Here is a 16,324-nt window from a genome sequence, read left to right as displayed (position 1 = left end):
TGATTCAGACAACTTTTTTTCAGGAAATTTACTTTGATCTCCTGACATGATTTGACTGCCAGCTGTCAGTCTTCCTCAGAGGCATCTACTGATTGCGTTGACGTATCCCTACGAGTTCTTTTCTAAGGAAAAGTAGATGCTTTGATGCTTCCCTTAGAAAATAACTTGTATGGATACATCAAAGCAATCAGTAGATGCCTCTGAGGAAGACTGATAGTTAGCAGTACAAACATGTCAGGAGATCAAAGTAAGTTTCAAAGTAAATTTCCTGAAAAAAGTTGAATAAATTAAACTACGTATTTTATTTTGAAAAAAGAAGACAAAATAAACTTGCCGGAATTAATAAAACATAGTTTGTTTGTGTGTGTGTGTGTGTGTGTGTGTTTTCTAATTTGTTGTGTCATGTGCGCACAAACAGATAAATGTATTAATAGTGACATCTAGTGGCAGAAAAAAAGTTGAGTTTTGTGTCACAATTCGATGTCTTTTTTTCATCTAGTTTTGACTTTGAAATGTATTTTGCATGAAAGTATCTGTAAGTGTAAATTATATATATTATTATCAACTGCACAACGTGACATTAATAGACAGTTAGTGAGAGACAGTGAAAGAAACACTGAACGACAGGCTGCAAAAAATGGCATTTATTACTCTGACATGAGCGTGAATTACGACATAACAGATACAGCGTCATGCATCTGTGGAGAATGTTCTGCCAGAAGCATAGTTTACCTTTTGAGTGTTTACCTGTAGCAGTTATTGTGAAACTTATTGTAAGAAGAGAGGGTGATGAGGCCTCCCCAAGCAGCCGACAGAGAGAAAAAGATCTGAGTGGCTGCATCTTTCCAAACCTGCACATGATGCAAGAAAGAATGTTTAATACTAAATTATGATAGAATCCTAACAGAGCGTATTGCACTCACTTTGAAAAACAAAATCTGATTTTTTTTTTTAAATTATTATTATTTGTTGTTTTTTTGGCAATTCTTTTCTGTTTTTCGAACAATTTTGTTTTTTTTTCTGTTTTTCAGAGTATTTTTTTTTTCTGTTTTTCAGAGCAATTTAATTTTCTTTTGTTTTTCAGAGTAATTTTTTTTCTGTTTTTCAGAGTAATTTTTTTTCAGTTTTTCTGAATAATGTTTCTCAGTTTTTCTGAGTAATTTGTTTTTCTTTTGTTTTTTAGAGTATTTTTTTCTGTTTTTTGGAGTAATTTTTTTTATTTTTCTGACTAATTTTATTTTCTGTTTTTCAGATTATTTTTTTCAGTTCTTCTGAGCACATTTTTTTTATTTTTTATTTGTTTTCACAATAATTTTCTCTGTTTTTATGCACATTTTTTTTTCTGAATTATTGAGATACTTGTTGTTTCAAATGGGCCCTAAACTCAGAAAATAGTCACGTCTTCCCCAGGGTAACTGTAGCTACAATAGTAGCTTACCACCACTAAGTGTGGAGTGAAAGAATAACCCCTTAATTCTGTAAAGCGACTTTGAGTTTCCCCCCAAAAAAAGTTTTAAAATAAAAAATAATATATATAAAAATAATATATATAAAAATAATATATATATATATATATATATATATATATATATATATATATATATATATAAAATTGATGTATTATTATTATTGAAAATTGCATAAAAAACAAAAGAAAAAAAATTGCCCAAAAACATGAAAAAATAGCCCGAAAAACAAACCAAAAAAATATATTATTAAGATTTTGTTTTTATTAAGTGAATGCAATACGCTTTAGACTCCAATCCCTGTCTTTATTTAGTGTTTTCACAGTTACCTTTGCATCGTTGAGTTTCTCCCATTTAGGTGTGATAAAGTAAAGGATGCCGTCTCCAGCACCTGGTAAAGTCACTCCTCTGATGAGGAGGATTACCAGCACCACGTAAGGAAACGTGGCCGTAAAATACACCACCTGAAAAATATGAATTCATATTCAAAGACAGAAAAGGTAACACCCAAGACAAAGAAAAGATGAACATTTAAAAATATTTAAAGGTACAATAATACATTTGTGACTTTTGGATTTTGACTTTTAAAATTAAACAAAGAAAAAACTTGTGTCATTAAATTAAAAATACAAGAAATTTGCATATAATATGCAAAGTGGTAGGTAAGGTGTCAATAGACATTCATTCTCATGAAAAAACTCTATTACTGTAAAGAGACAAAAACATTTCTAAGGTAGTGCATTTCTTCCCTTTCTCCAGCAGAGGGCAGCCCAACACCACCAGTTACACTATTAATTATCAAAATCAGAGATAGGCGACTTTTATCACAGCATTTAGAATAATAATAAATCTGAGCATTAATACAGGAAAAAACAAAGAGTTTGTGAGTTTTGGTCGTTTTGTGTTTTTCTGTCATTTTTGCTGTTGTTTTGCTATTTTTGTTTTTGTCTTGTGTATTTTTGACATAATTTTGTGCATTGTTTTATTGTTTTGTGTGTTAAAGTGTGTTTTAAGTCATGCACAACATCAGATCGATGCCTGCCACTTGTCCATGCTTTTGGGGGATTTATCCACGTTTTCCTGAAGTTTTGGCTGATTTGACATTTTGCTTTCACCTGTTTACCAGCTACGCCAACTGAACTTTACCATGTTGGACTAAATTCATTGTACAAATAAAAAATTCAAACTAAATCACGGTAAATGCGTAAACACACACACAATGACTCCAAAAAACACACAAATGACAGAAAAATACAAAAATGACAGAAAAATACAAAAATGACAACACACAGACAAAAATGACATCAAAAACACTATAAGACCTAAAACGATAACAAAAACACACTAAAAAATAACAAAAATACACAAAACAAAAACAAAAGTGCACAAAACAACAACAAAAATGACAGAAAAACACCACAATACAACAAAAAAAACACCAACTCTTTATTTTTTCCTGTATTAATGCTCATATTGGTTGTGAAAGTTATGTGAATATAATCAATGCAAAATACAAACACAAATTCTGTGCTGATCAGATGCAAAATGCCAAACCATGTAGTTGTGCTGTTGCTGCAACACACTGTACCGATGTGCAATGGTTTAACATACTTTTAGAGAGTTTGTTAAAGTATAAAATATTCCATTTTCAAACCAACAACTTTAAACACTACAAAGAGATTTCCTCCCTTTCTCAATACATTAAAACTATTTAAATGTAAAGGCCTTGTCGACATAAGTCTGTTAATCCTTTACGATCACGCAAGATAATTCAAATTTATATATCAATATTTTGGACAGATAAAGGTTAATAATAAAGATACCAGCCTCTGAAATTCTCCTTATGTTGTTTTGAGACATGCTGGGATCTTTGCTTGCAGTTATCCGTGTCTGCAAATGGTATATTCCATTGTTTACAGTAGGGGTGTCAAACTAATTTAGTTCAAGGGCCACATACAACCCAGTTTGAAATCAAGTGGGCCGGACCAAAGGAAAAAGGATGTTTTTCTTAAAAACAAAGCACAAATTCAAAACGCCTTGACTTTGCAAGTAATTTTCTGGAAATTTGCAGCGTAATTTGCCAGAATTCTGTTGGATAATTTTTGAGAATTTCATGTTGTGAAAGTCATGTTTTTGCTGGATTTTTAACTTTAAACAAAATCTTCCTGTGGGCCGGACTCGATGCTCTAGCGGGCCAAAATTGGCCCGCGGGCCTCGAGTTTGACACATGTGGTTCAAAGGATGAAGTTTCACCTATTATTACCAGATTATTTAACAAATATGTGTTTAACTAGTACAAAAGTGTAAAGAAAGCTCCATCTGCAGCTATGACATATGTTTACCTTGCCTGATGATTTGATTCCTTTGGCCAGGGAGGCGTAGACAATGAGCCAGGCCAGGAAGAGGCATCCGGCCAGGGGCCAACGGAGGTCCCCTGGATATTCAATCCCTTTGGAAATGTGCAGCACGTTGTACCTGGGATTAAAGGAGTGGAAGATGAAATCAATCGCCATAGCAACAAGATGAAACCGGGTTATTCCTGATGGGTTTCCTGTACTCTTAAAGGGAACACGTGTCCGTTTGTCACTGACAAAAGTCACCAACCTTTCTGAAAAACTGAGGTACTTTATAGGTACTGAATAGTCCGAAGGGCAACCAGTTAGAAAAACACTTATTAAATACTAAACATTGACTGTTTCACTTTAATTAGAGGGTAAGATCATGAGGAAGACGAGCAGTAACTGAAAAAGGTAGGAAATGTTTAAGTTTCAACATGAAACACTTTATTTCTCCTAATTTATGCAACTGTTTCATTTTCATTACATTTCATAGAAAATTATCATCTTCCTATTTCACTAACTACTAACAAACAACTTTTAACTCATCGTGAAACATGTAAAATTAACAATTATGTCATATTTTACGTAAATCCACCTTGAGTTTTTGGAAAATATATCATATAAAACATACCACTGACCATACACCAAATCTCTGCAACACCTAAAAACATTTGTCCCAATGTTTCAGTAAAAATAAACATTTAAAGATGGTTCATTTAATACAAAAACCTTATCAGCAGTATTTAACTCTAGTAAGTAATAACCACATATTTATCTTTGTGAGTTTGAATCCTGGAAAGTTAATCAGATTTTAGATGGAGCTCACTAGTGTCTAGAGCTCCTGAGGGCCCCTGGACCATGTGGCTACCTGGGGCCCGCACGCACCATGTTGAGACCTCTGAACTAAAACATCAGAAAACTCTCCAATAACACAAACTAAAGTCACTACATTTGTCACTAGTGTCTATTTAGAACAAAGTTGCAAAGAGCTCCACAGTTGTGTGTGTTCATGGGGATACCGTTAAGGGACGATAGTTTGGAAGCAGGGAGGGGAGGGGCATGGTTGTTTCTATACAAGTCTCACGATTCTACAAACTGCAGCTTTAATATTAGAATGGTCATGTATTGATTCACTGAGAAGAATTGAGCATTATTGCAATGTTTTGCACAAAACATGGAGAACAAGCAGAGAAACTGTCTCACAAAGTGATTTTTGAAAACTTTAAAATAATCAACTCTTCCCCACCCTTTCCATTTCCTACCTTGAGTCTCTCCTCCCTGTTCCCTTCCCCCTCACCCAGGTGTAACACTGCTCTCCCTTTTTATATCCTCCCTAGGGAGGGCTGGTGATGGTCACAATTATGCAATAAAATAAATTATTTTAATTAATTGCAGTAACAAAACATACATTGCTGTCTTAAAAAGATTGCACTTCCTGTCGTGTTGACCTTTGACAGCATGCGCAGAGAGAAAAAGACAGAGAAAAAAATAAAAAGTGATTTATGAGCTGCAAAAACACTAATTTAATCAATACAATATATATTAAGATACATTGTGTATCAACATTTAAGAAAAAGCAGTTATTCTCTTAAAAAATCTTCAACTTTGTGCTAATAACTAACTATATTTTTTAAGTTTTCCATCAGACCATAAAGATTTCCAAGGTAAAGCAACACTCACTGGAAGTATTAAGTTAAATATAAGCTTTGACTGTTGTGCAAACAATCGCTGTTTTTTCAAGAAAATATTACTTTTAAGCTGCAAAAATATCTTTCCTCAAACGTTTAAAGCAGTAGCCAATAATTTTATCAATAAAAAAACCACACTGAGATACAGTGTGTATCAAATTTGAGAGAAAAGCAGTAATTCTGCTGCGACTCACTTGAAGTATTCCTCGCTGGGGCTGACGTAGGTCTTGTTTCCATCCACTGTCATGTTTATCAGCTTTGACAGGTTTCCCACAGCGTTTGCAGACAGACAGAAAGTGGAGTTCTTGATGGATGAGATGTTTCTGTCCCGCAAGATGCAGGAGTCTGTTCCAATCAGAAAGCGACACACGTCAACGTTGATCAGCTGAGAACAGCTGCAGTGGGACACGGATTTACTGTCACGTCACAACAAACAGATGGTGCACATTTACTACAACACAACAACAATACATGAATAAAATACATAAACTGCACCAAGACACAATATATATTTAACAATGAATTATGGCTTCATAAGTGGAAAAACTGATGCCATTTTTTAATATTTTCAAAGTTCAAAATGCTGTAAAAATTTAACTATTTTTTTACAAACATCATCTACAACAATGAAATATTTTTATACTGCATTTTATTTGAAATAGATTTGTATTTGAGAAAGAGAAAGAATACAGAATTGTGTGTTGCATTTTATTCATGAAAATAATTTAATATTGATTCATTTCATTTCAACTGTAATTATATAATTACAACAATACTGATGAAGTTGTATATTACATGATATACAGTATATCCTGAGCCAGAGAGCTGTTTGACTTTGAATGTCTATCATAATGTATACATGAGCCGTGTGTGTGTGTGTGTGTGTGTGTTGTTAAGCTATTAAAAACCTAATAAATATATATTTTTTTAAATAATAATATTTGTATTGTTAATTTGGAACTATGATTGATGTTTTTGGATAATTTTTAAATTTGTTTAATGTTTTCTGACGCACTTTTTTCATCATGTAAAGCACATTAAATTGCCTTGTGTGTATGAAATGCGCTTCACAAATAAATTTGCCTCTCCTTACATTAGCCAATATAAATATTTTTACTCTCGTCTTTGCATTAAAGTGAATTATTTGCTTTGGAAATAGTTTGAATTTGGCATTTTAAGAGCTTTGAGTTACATCTATGGCTAGTCTTGTCTTTATCTGTGCATTTATTACCATTGTTTGTATTTCGCATTGTATTCTTGTATATTTTACTGATTATTATTGAGTCACTTTGTCCTATTCTGTTTAGTATTTGTTTGTAGACTTCTAGAAGTCCAAACAAACTATAGGAAGCATTGTGATAAAATTGCACAATTAAGAAATGGGATTAAATAAGTCTTTCTTCTTCCAACTCGAGCAAACATTTTATTGCAATTATAAGTTCTCATGGATTGCATATATTGTTTTCTCTGTTGGGCTTTCTTTGTACACTAATAGTTTTTTTTTTTTTGTTTATTTTTGTTTATTTTTTGTCCCTGCTCAAAACAAATAAATTAAGTTAATGAAATGCAATTTTTTTTTAACATATGACTGAATAAAAAAATGAAAATGAATTAAAACACTAATCATCTCAGTAAATACATTGTGTTTTATTTGCTTAGAGAAAGGAGACAAATGGTGTAGCACATGTAGTGACCACCAGGGGTCAGTAGCTCCCACAATGCACCACTGCAGCAGCAGCTTTGGCTTCGTACAGTAAATTTGTCAAGCAAGCAGTTTTTCTGCTGATTTCACTAAATTCCTAGACGGGATTATTCCTCAAAACTAAACGGTTTTCAACTTTTAACATCCACGCGGTTGTTTTAACGTTTTCTAGAATTAAAATGTATTGACCTGGAAGTTTGAATGCAGACAAACAAGCAGTGAGGGGGGGCTGCAGCAGTTTTTTTTTTGGGGGGGGGGTGAATAAAAGGAGCATTTCCATAAAAATAGAGGTAGAAAATACAAATATGTAGATATAATATATATATATTAATATGAATGTGTCTGTTTCGTAGCAAACAGAAGCAAACTGACTCAGAAAAAAAGATTTTGGGGAGTAAAAACACTGCAGAGATCACAGGTCAGGATTCATTATACTGCAGGACACCTCGATGGGGGGGAGGGGGGGGGGGGGGGGATGACGCATTGCGCATTGTGAAGAAGTGTGCGTGCGTGTGCATGCGTGTGCGTGTGTCTTACCTAACAGCAGCATGTCTTTGTCCTTACATTCCACCGTGTTCCACTCATTCCTACAGTTAGCCCATGGCAGTGAGCCCTTCAACGAAGCGAACAGGTAGTACAGTGTCCAGCACATAATAATATTATAGTATATGGCTATCAAGACAGATATTATCAACATGGCAATCCCGCAACCTAAAATAAATAAATCAGACGGAAATATATGCATTACTCTTAATGGGTAGTCTTAATGAGAAAAAAATAATTGTTGTGTTTATTCTGTTTTTGTTTTTCTTTATTATTTTTTTTGTGGTTGTTGTTTTTTGTTTAAAGTGATTCGGTGCAGACAGTTTACCTTGCAGAGCTGGGATGCATTTCCACACTGATACTGGGCCCTGACTGGCGAACTGGCCCAGGGAGACCTCCAGTAAAAAGATGGGAATCCCAGCGATGCCCAGCATCGTTAGATAAGGGATTAAAAAAGCTCCTGAAAAGGAAAAGGAAACACCATGGGCTACACGTGCAGTCCAAACAGGAAACCCTGACACAGGATTTCATAATAATATGAATTCAATGTCCATGATATTGGCTTATCAGCATTACATTATATTTATTTGTATCCAGTTTATACAAATATATATATATATATTTATGAACGAAAGAAATGCTTTATATATATATATATATATATATATATATATATATATATATATATATATATATATATATATATATATATTAGCATTTCTTTCGTTCATAAATTGGCCAAAAATAGCAAATATTCAGTGGGAATTCTCATTTTTTCATCCTTCTTTTATCTTACCTCCACCGTTTTGGAAAGCAAGATAAGGAAACCTCCACACGTTCCCCAGTCCCACTGCATAGCCAACCATGGACAGAATAAAATCTAGTTTATTGGACCAGTTTCCTCTGGCCTTATTCTCATCTCCCCCATCGTCATCATCATCAGCCTGAAGAATAATAAAAAAAAAAAAAAGAAATCTATGACTCTTTTTTTAAAAAAATATAAAATTGGGCCTAAACGGTCAATTACAATTTTCAACAACAAAAAAATAAATAAAACTTTAAAAAAAATCCAAGTAAGTCTTACCTAGAATTTCAAAGCTTAAAAATGGAATCACGTTTTATTTTCACAATGTACATAAATAAAGAGTTTTAATCGATACAAAAATATTGAAACACATTTCCCTTTAATCCAACTCAGCACTCTTTAAAGAAAATTACTTGATTCTCATTAAAAGCATTTCCTTTACAGGATTTTGCACATCTGCTTTTATTTTGAAAAATCATCTTCAGCTTCATTTTGCCCAATCATCAAGAATTCCCTCACATTTTACATGCAGCAATGCTAAAAAATAAATAAATAAAAATCAAATAAAAAAAATCTAAATAAATAAAGGCATCAAAAACTGCACATAAAACACAAAATGCATGATTCCATGTGCAGCGCGGTCTGGATGTGCGCGCATCCACACACACAATCTAACAGCTTCATTCATAATAGCGTAGGAGTGTGCGTGAGTGTGCGTGTGAAGGGAAGCCCTGACAGTGATTGGAAACGATCCGCAGTCCCGCGTGCTACAGAGCATGCCTCACATCTGGGCAACACCTGGGATTGTGGGCTATACCATGAGTGCACACCCAAAATACCGCGAGAGTAGGATTTTACTGATATTACCCGTGACCACGCTGCCAGAGAATACCAGTTATAATTTATCTTAAAGCGACAAATAAGAACAAAACGTGGCAAAGAGCATTTTGCGTCTTGTTCAATCGTTTTCCTCAGTTTTTTGCGGTGCGTCAGACTTGGACAGGGCACGGTGCGTAAAACAGGAGAACCTGGCACTAAAATGTAGCCTTTATGGGGAGTTTAACACCGAGCATGCGCACACCAGTTAAAACACATCAGACAAATCAAGAAAGTCTTTATGCATTAAAAACAATAATAATTTAGCTCTGATTTTTTTTTTTTTTTTTTAAATAAACATTTAATTTTAAGTATAATTAAGCCATAAACTTTCTGATTCTGTCCTCAAACGTCCTCTGGATTTCCTCAGTTTTACGCACACATCACGTGCACTACAACCACAATGCACCGCCTCACTTTGTGGATCCAAGAAGTCATTCAGCTTCTCCATCATTTCAAACTCCAAACCACAGCGCACTCGTTCACACACGCACGCACACGCATGCACGCAAACGCCGCTCTCAGGTAGAGCTGGGCGATATGGACCAAAAATTCTTATCTCGATATTTTTTCTCAAAATAGCGATATACAATAAAATTCTTGATATTTTTAATTCAAAAAAGTCTTGTCAGAAAAACAATTCTCAGTTACATTTGCTGATGTAAAATGCCACACACGCACATTTATTAACAGCACATATGTGCACATTTAGCTAATTCTCCTATTAGGGACAGCATGTGTGAGTGAGTATGGACACGCGCAGAAATGCATCAAACTGTGCTTTTCATGCTGTTCTGAGAAGGAGTAAAAACAGCAACTCCTAAAACAAGTATTTTAATGTAAAATAAGCAATAAAATAAGAATATATCAATATAGGCGATATTGTCATTTTCTATATTGCCAAAATAGAAATATCGATATATCGGGTAAGGGAAGTGTACTTTAAAGCGACTCACCACTGTTGTTGATCCGGGCTGGACTGACGTGTTCCCATCAGCTCCCAGTATAATGGTGGTCTGGCTCATAGTGGTCCAGTTGCCAGTTGCGTTGTTCTGCTCCGTAGTTGCCCCGGAATCTTTCCTAAAGGCCGAATTGGCGGCCACTGACCCTGGCACCGGTGGCGGGGTCCCCCTAAACGTCCCATAGGCCTTATTGCTGTCCGCGTCCCCAGGTTTACTCTCCGTGGGACAAAAAGTTTTGCTCTCGTTGGAGGGGGGCGGCGGCTGCGGCGCGGGGTGATGGTGCGGGGCCGGGGCCGGGGGTGCGCATGGAGCGGTGCAGGTGTCCGGTTTGTTTGCTGTAAATCCCGCAGCTCCGTCGGGCTGCTGCATGGGGATGTAACTGGTGCTGGTGCTGGTGTTGCTGGGAGCGTTGGTCGGTTTGGACGTCATGTCTCTCTGCTCGGAAAAATCCTGAAACATTGGAGCGACACAATCAGCAGGACAGGAACCAGGGGCCACTAGTGCTTCTGCTGCTGCTGTAGCTCATGTCTGAAGGGGAAAATCCACTTTCTGTGCGGGTTTTCCTGCAGTGTGCAGCAGCTTTCCCTTCGGCTGCTGCTCACCGTCTACCGGGAGCAGGAGTGAGGGAGATGGGGAGGGAGAGGGACGGAGGAGGGGGTTGCGTCTCCAGATCTCGCTTTCCGCAAGATTTTTTAATTTTACGCCCCATTTCCCCTCTCATGTCATTCAGCCACACACGTCCACTGGTTTTATGGGCACTAGACAAGCTGCTGCGGGTCTCAGTGGCTCCATATCTCCCCGCGGGCATGCGGGGGATCAACGGGAAAAACCGGGGTACAGTTACAGATGACACTCGATAATTTCATTTTGACTGGAGGAAAAACTAAGAAAATCTTTTCTTTTCCTGAACAATAATTTGTGTTTTTAATATAGTATCAAAATTATATAAAATTATTATTATTTTTTTCAAAAATGGGGAAATCAGGCACTCATTTAGATTTTTTAAATTTTTGAATTTCATCCCATTGTTTTAAGAGCACACAAAACTTTATGTCTGGTTATGTCTATGGAAAACTATATACAAAATAAAGCAAAAAGATGAACTAATTTTTGTTGTTTAACCTACAATAAAAAAAATTAAAAAAATGAATCCTGAACACATTTTTTAAAAAAGTTGTAAATTGTTAAAGAAAGAAACAAAGAAAAAAGGGGGTGGGTGGGGGGGAGAGAGAGAGAGTTGTGGTTTCAGAACCACGGACAGTTCCAGAAAGTGAACTCTGCGCTATCGTGTTTAAAAACGCGTAAGAGTAAAAAAAAAAAAAAAAAAAAAGATTTACGCATCAACCCAGATGTAAACGGTGAAGTTTCAGATAAAGTATGAAAACTTACCATGTCTGCAGATCTGCTGCTGCTGATGTGCTCCTGTGCAGGACTGGGAGAACACTGGTTTGAATCCACTCCAGCAACGCGTGCCAAAGCTTTTCTACAGAAAGCCTCGAGTGTGCGTCAGAGCAGCGCAAGGTGCCCTTCCACTGACATATTCTTGATAATAGGAGTTTGATAAATCATTGGCCAAGGAGGGACAGTGAGTAAGATCCGTGATGATGGAGGCGCGCACGTGTGTTTGCGTGCGTAAAGACATGGCGCGTGGGCGTTGCGTTCTTGGTTACGCAAGTTTCAGGCAAGAGCGCGGGATCCAGAGCCAACAGACGGTGTTCACATTCATTCACAACTGGAAAAAGAACTTTTTACGCAAAATGTTCCAAAATAAGAGTCTAATAAAGGTTATAATTGCGAACAAATCTCATAACTCGAGGCCTCTACATTATTAAAAGTACAAAATACAGGTTTTGTTTTATGCCTCCCTGTTAAAAATAGGACTTCAATGTTATTCAACATCTTTTAAGATAGAAAAGTACAAATAAAACCTAACGTTTTAAAGAGGCGTGGCCTACACTAAAGCCATCTGAACTATTAATAGTTGTTTACGCTTAACTGACTTTACGCACGCTCTGGGCGTCTCTTTGTGCGTCATCGATAGGTACAATGATCAAAGACAGGGGGGAAAGTAGGCGAGGTCTTCATAAAGGCACTCATTATTTGCTCAAGTCCATTGCTGAGGATGGGGGTGGGGGTGGGGGGGTTACAGGAGCCTAAAGAGTGCTGGCAGTGCACACTAGTGGATCCTAAAACACTGCATTGCGCTTATACTTTACTGCCAGGCTGACAATTGAGCAATGGCTCTGCTCAATCTTTAGGATGATAACCTTCCCCCTAAAAACAACAATATGTTAATACATCTTTATTTAAATACATATTTTCCAGGATGTAATCCACACAATGCACTAGTTAGCCAGGCCTCAACAATTCCAAACGAGTCCATCATTGCTGCACCAAAACAATTGTTTCTCTAAGGGGACGGTATGGCTAGGCTAGGATGAAAAAAAATATAACAGTAATAATAATATTGTTTTGAAGATAGTTTACTTATTTATTTCATTCAAGACATTAAAGCTACTTTCTTTATTCTCAATGATGAAGAAAAAATGAATGAAAAGGAGCAGAAAAAAAATGAAACATATCTGCCCCCTCCATAAAAAAATAATGACATTAAACAAAGGCAAACTGCAACAGTCATTGTCACATGTCATTTGAAACAACAATACAGTTACACTTCTGTCTTTTATTTCTGCAACATAACACAATGAGTTTAATATGAAGATAATATTTAGCCTATATTTCTTTAAAATATAGAATCTCATTGGACTTTATTATTATTATTATTATTATTATTATTAATAATAAATTACACGAAACAATTTTAAGTGTATGTTTGGATTTATTTGTATTAAAATATTTTAATGTTAGTGATTGATGTTTAAAAAAATTCAAGCTTTGTTTTGATTAATTGCTATAATTTATTTTTAAAACACACCTAAAACAGTATTTATTTTTTTTAATTTTTTTTATTTTCTCCACATCAAACACATTCCTCGTTCATTTTAAATGTTGTAAATGTCCTTGACCTTTGCATCATTATATGTTATAGGTTTCCGGGTTGCGTCCCTCTGAGGACCCTCTCGGGGCCCTGCATGTGAACGACCCTGCCCTTGTAAACTTCCGCTAACCTCAGATTAGAGACCCCCACGGGGGGCGTGTTTATTGCCGCCTCGGGTTTGATGACGTTACCATCGGTGACAGAGAGGATTTCTAATGGATTTCCGCTGCTCATAGGTTGGGTTCGTGCAGAAGGAGCTCCTTGTGACGCATGCGGCGTTTGAAGAGTTTTACGCGCGTTTAACGCAAACCCTGCGCACATGTACCGTGTGTGTTGGGATCAACTATGGATATATAGTCGTTCAGCTGCTTTCAACCACTGATTTAAACGGATTGTTGGCTTGACTCCATGGTTTTGTAAAATGACCCACATTTAAATGAATGCGGGGCGTCAAACCACATCATAGGCCGCATTTGGCGCAGTTGGATTTCAAGTGTGCCGGACCACAATATTACAACCTTTTTTTTTTTTTTTTTTTTGTAAAAGAAAAATTTGCTTTAGTTTATTATTTATAGATTTAAATCATTACCAAGTAGAACAGTGTTTCTCAACCTTGGATACGTGAATCCCATGTGGGCTATAACATAAGGGTCTCCTGAAACGTCTATTTATAATAATATAAAAATAAATTACTGATTAAAATTACATCTTCTAAATTGTTTATTTATTTTTATTTATCTATTCTGCACTACTAAAAACATTACCACAGAAATAGACATATATACAGTAGCTTCTTTTTCAAATTAAAACAACACACAATCTCAAACAACTGTACTCTATACTTTCACTTTCTCAATTATAAATCTAGTTAAAACAAAATGCAGTATAAAAGTATCTGGCAAATATTGTCACTTTGTGCACTAATCCTTACTACTCAAAATAATATGACAAATATGATCAGAAAAATAATTTTGGAGGGGAAAAAGTGTCAGGGGTCGCCAGAAATGTGTGATATAAAAATGGAGTCACGACCAGAAAAAGGTCAGAAACCATTGAACAGCACATAATGAGTTACAATCATCTAAAACTGAACTATATGATGTATGTTTTATTTTTATTTTGTAATTTTTACACTGCCATCATGCGTGCTGCATTGGGAGCCAAGGGACCAAATTTGGCCCGCGGGCCTTAACTTTAACACAAAACTAAAGAGTCTTCATCCAATAATGTGGTGAAAATAAAATAAAAAATCCATTTATGCGTTTTGACTTCTTGTGATTTCTGCTACATTAACTTAATTTCTGTCTTTAAAGGAGAGGTTCCTGTGTGCGCGCGCGCGCCTTCCTGCGCTCGTTAATTACATGAGCGCGTGTAATGAATTGATCCCTCCCTCTGTCGCTGCAGTGATAAGAAGCAGCTTCCATTCCAAGCGCCTGGAAAGACGCGATTCTAGCGCAGGAGGTCATGCTGAGGCCCCTGGCCCTCCATTATCATCACCATCATCATCATCAACCCAGGGCTGACAGACTCTTCACGCCTCATGGCTCAGGTTGAGTCCAGTGCAACTAAAGGAACCAAGTAGACATTTTCTGACTGAATTTTAATTTTACACTGAAATCTAAAAAAACAAAACAAAAGAATGCTGCAGCTTTCATTTAATGCACACAGTCAGATTTTAATAAATAAAACAAAAACAAAAAAATGTAAAATATGTTTAAACATAAAGCAAAATATCAGGTTTTTTTTGCAGCATGGTCTGATCTTTTGAGCAATTTTTTAAAAAAAAACAAAAAAACAAAAACAGCACAATTATCTGTTGTCAGATGCATTTAAGTGAATTAATCTATCTGTAAAGTGAGAAACCAAACGTCTTCAACAGAAGCTGATTAGGGCCAGTTTTTGATGGAGAAAATCATTTTGGGCAAATCTGGGATAAAATTACAATTTCAAGAATAAAGATTGAGAATCATTTTCTGACCTGCTTGTTGCTGTTTTTCAGGGTCACAGGGGTCTGCTGGTGCCTATCCCCAGCTCTCAGTGGACATTAGGCGGGGGTACAGCCACACCAGCCCATCGCAGGGCAATTTAGCTATGTTTTTGGATTGTGGGAGGAAGCCAAAGAACCCGGAGAATGGGGGAGAACATGTAAACTCCACACAGAAGTATCCACCCCTCATGGCTTGAACCCAGGACCTTCTTGCTGTAAAGTGCCACTAAGCCACCGTGTGCTTGAAATGTCAAGATTAAAACTTAAATTTGGAGAATAAAGTTGAAATATGATGTGGAGATTGAAGTTGAAATATTGCGATAAAAGTCAAAGGTTTGCTAATAAAGTCAAATCTACGGAAGCTGACGAGGCCCATTATTTAATTTAGCTTATTTTGTTTGTGTGTATTTTGTAGATTTTTGTGTTTCTGTCATTTTCAGTATTTTCTGTTATTTAATATATTGTTGACATTGTGTTTTTGATGCCATTTTGTGTGTTTTTAGAGTCTTTTGTGCATTTATCTTATCATCTTTTTGTATTTTGTTATCATTTTGTGTTTTCTAGTGTCCATTTGTGTTTTTTTGAGTCTTTTTGTGTTTTTCTGTATTTTTGTTGGCATAATGTGTGTTTCTGTTGACATTTTTCATATTGTGAAGTGATTTTTTTGTGTGTTTTTGAAGACATTTTCTGTATTTTATTGTCATTTTGTAGTTCCAGCTTCTGTCACTTTCAGTATTTTCTGTTATTTTGTCTACTGAATTAAATAACAATTGTTCATAATATCAAGGAAATGTAAGTTAATTTAAGTTTAAGGTCACTTAATGCTTTGATATTGTTGGTCTCATATATACTTTGTGTAATTCAATACCTGGAAGTGCAAACTAGAGCATATTAATGGTGAAATTGCTCTTTTTCACGCCTAAAATCTGTGGCCCACAAATGAGTTTGACACCCCTGC

At 35.9% G+C, this 16,324-nt stretch overlaps 1 protein-coding gene across 1 annotated transcript in view; it reads right to left on the bottom strand.

Annotated features, from left to right (window-relative positions):
* Window positions 1-11,907, bottom strand: part of LOC114456908 (sodium- and chloride-dependent glycine transporter 2-like) — a 36,178-nt gene extending 24,271 nt beyond the window's left edge. The window contains exons 1-9 of the mRNA XM_028438972.1: window positions 11,771-11,907; window positions 10,376-10,831; window positions 8,535-8,682; window positions 8,067-8,198; window positions 7,733-7,906; window positions 5,688-5,838; window positions 3,809-3,941; window positions 1,796-1,930; window positions 748-851 (exon numbers count right to left, since the gene is read on the bottom strand). Coding sequence (XP_028294773.1) covers window positions 748-851; window positions 1,796-1,930; window positions 3,809-3,941; window positions 5,688-5,838; window positions 7,733-7,906; window positions 8,067-8,198; window positions 8,535-8,682; window positions 10,376-10,831; window positions 11,771-11,773 — 1,436 coding nt within the window. The 5' untranslated portion in view covers window positions 11,774-11,907. The remainder of the gene's footprint in view (window positions 1-747; window positions 852-1,795; window positions 1,931-3,808; window positions 3,942-5,687; window positions 5,839-7,732; window positions 7,907-8,066; window positions 8,199-8,534; window positions 8,683-10,375; window positions 10,832-11,770) is intronic.
* Window positions 11,908-16,324: the final 4,417 nt, after the last annotated feature.

The sequence above is a fragment of the Gouania willdenowi genome, chromosome 3 (genome assembly GCF_900634775.1).
Source record: "Gouania willdenowi chromosome 3, fGouWil2.1, whole genome shotgun sequence".
NCBI lineage: Eukaryota > Metazoa > Chordata > Actinopteri > Blenniiformes > Gobiesocidae > Gouania > Gouania willdenowi.
The sequence above is the reverse complement of the archived record's forward strand: the minus strand, read 5'-3'. Positions and strand labels throughout refer to the sequence as shown.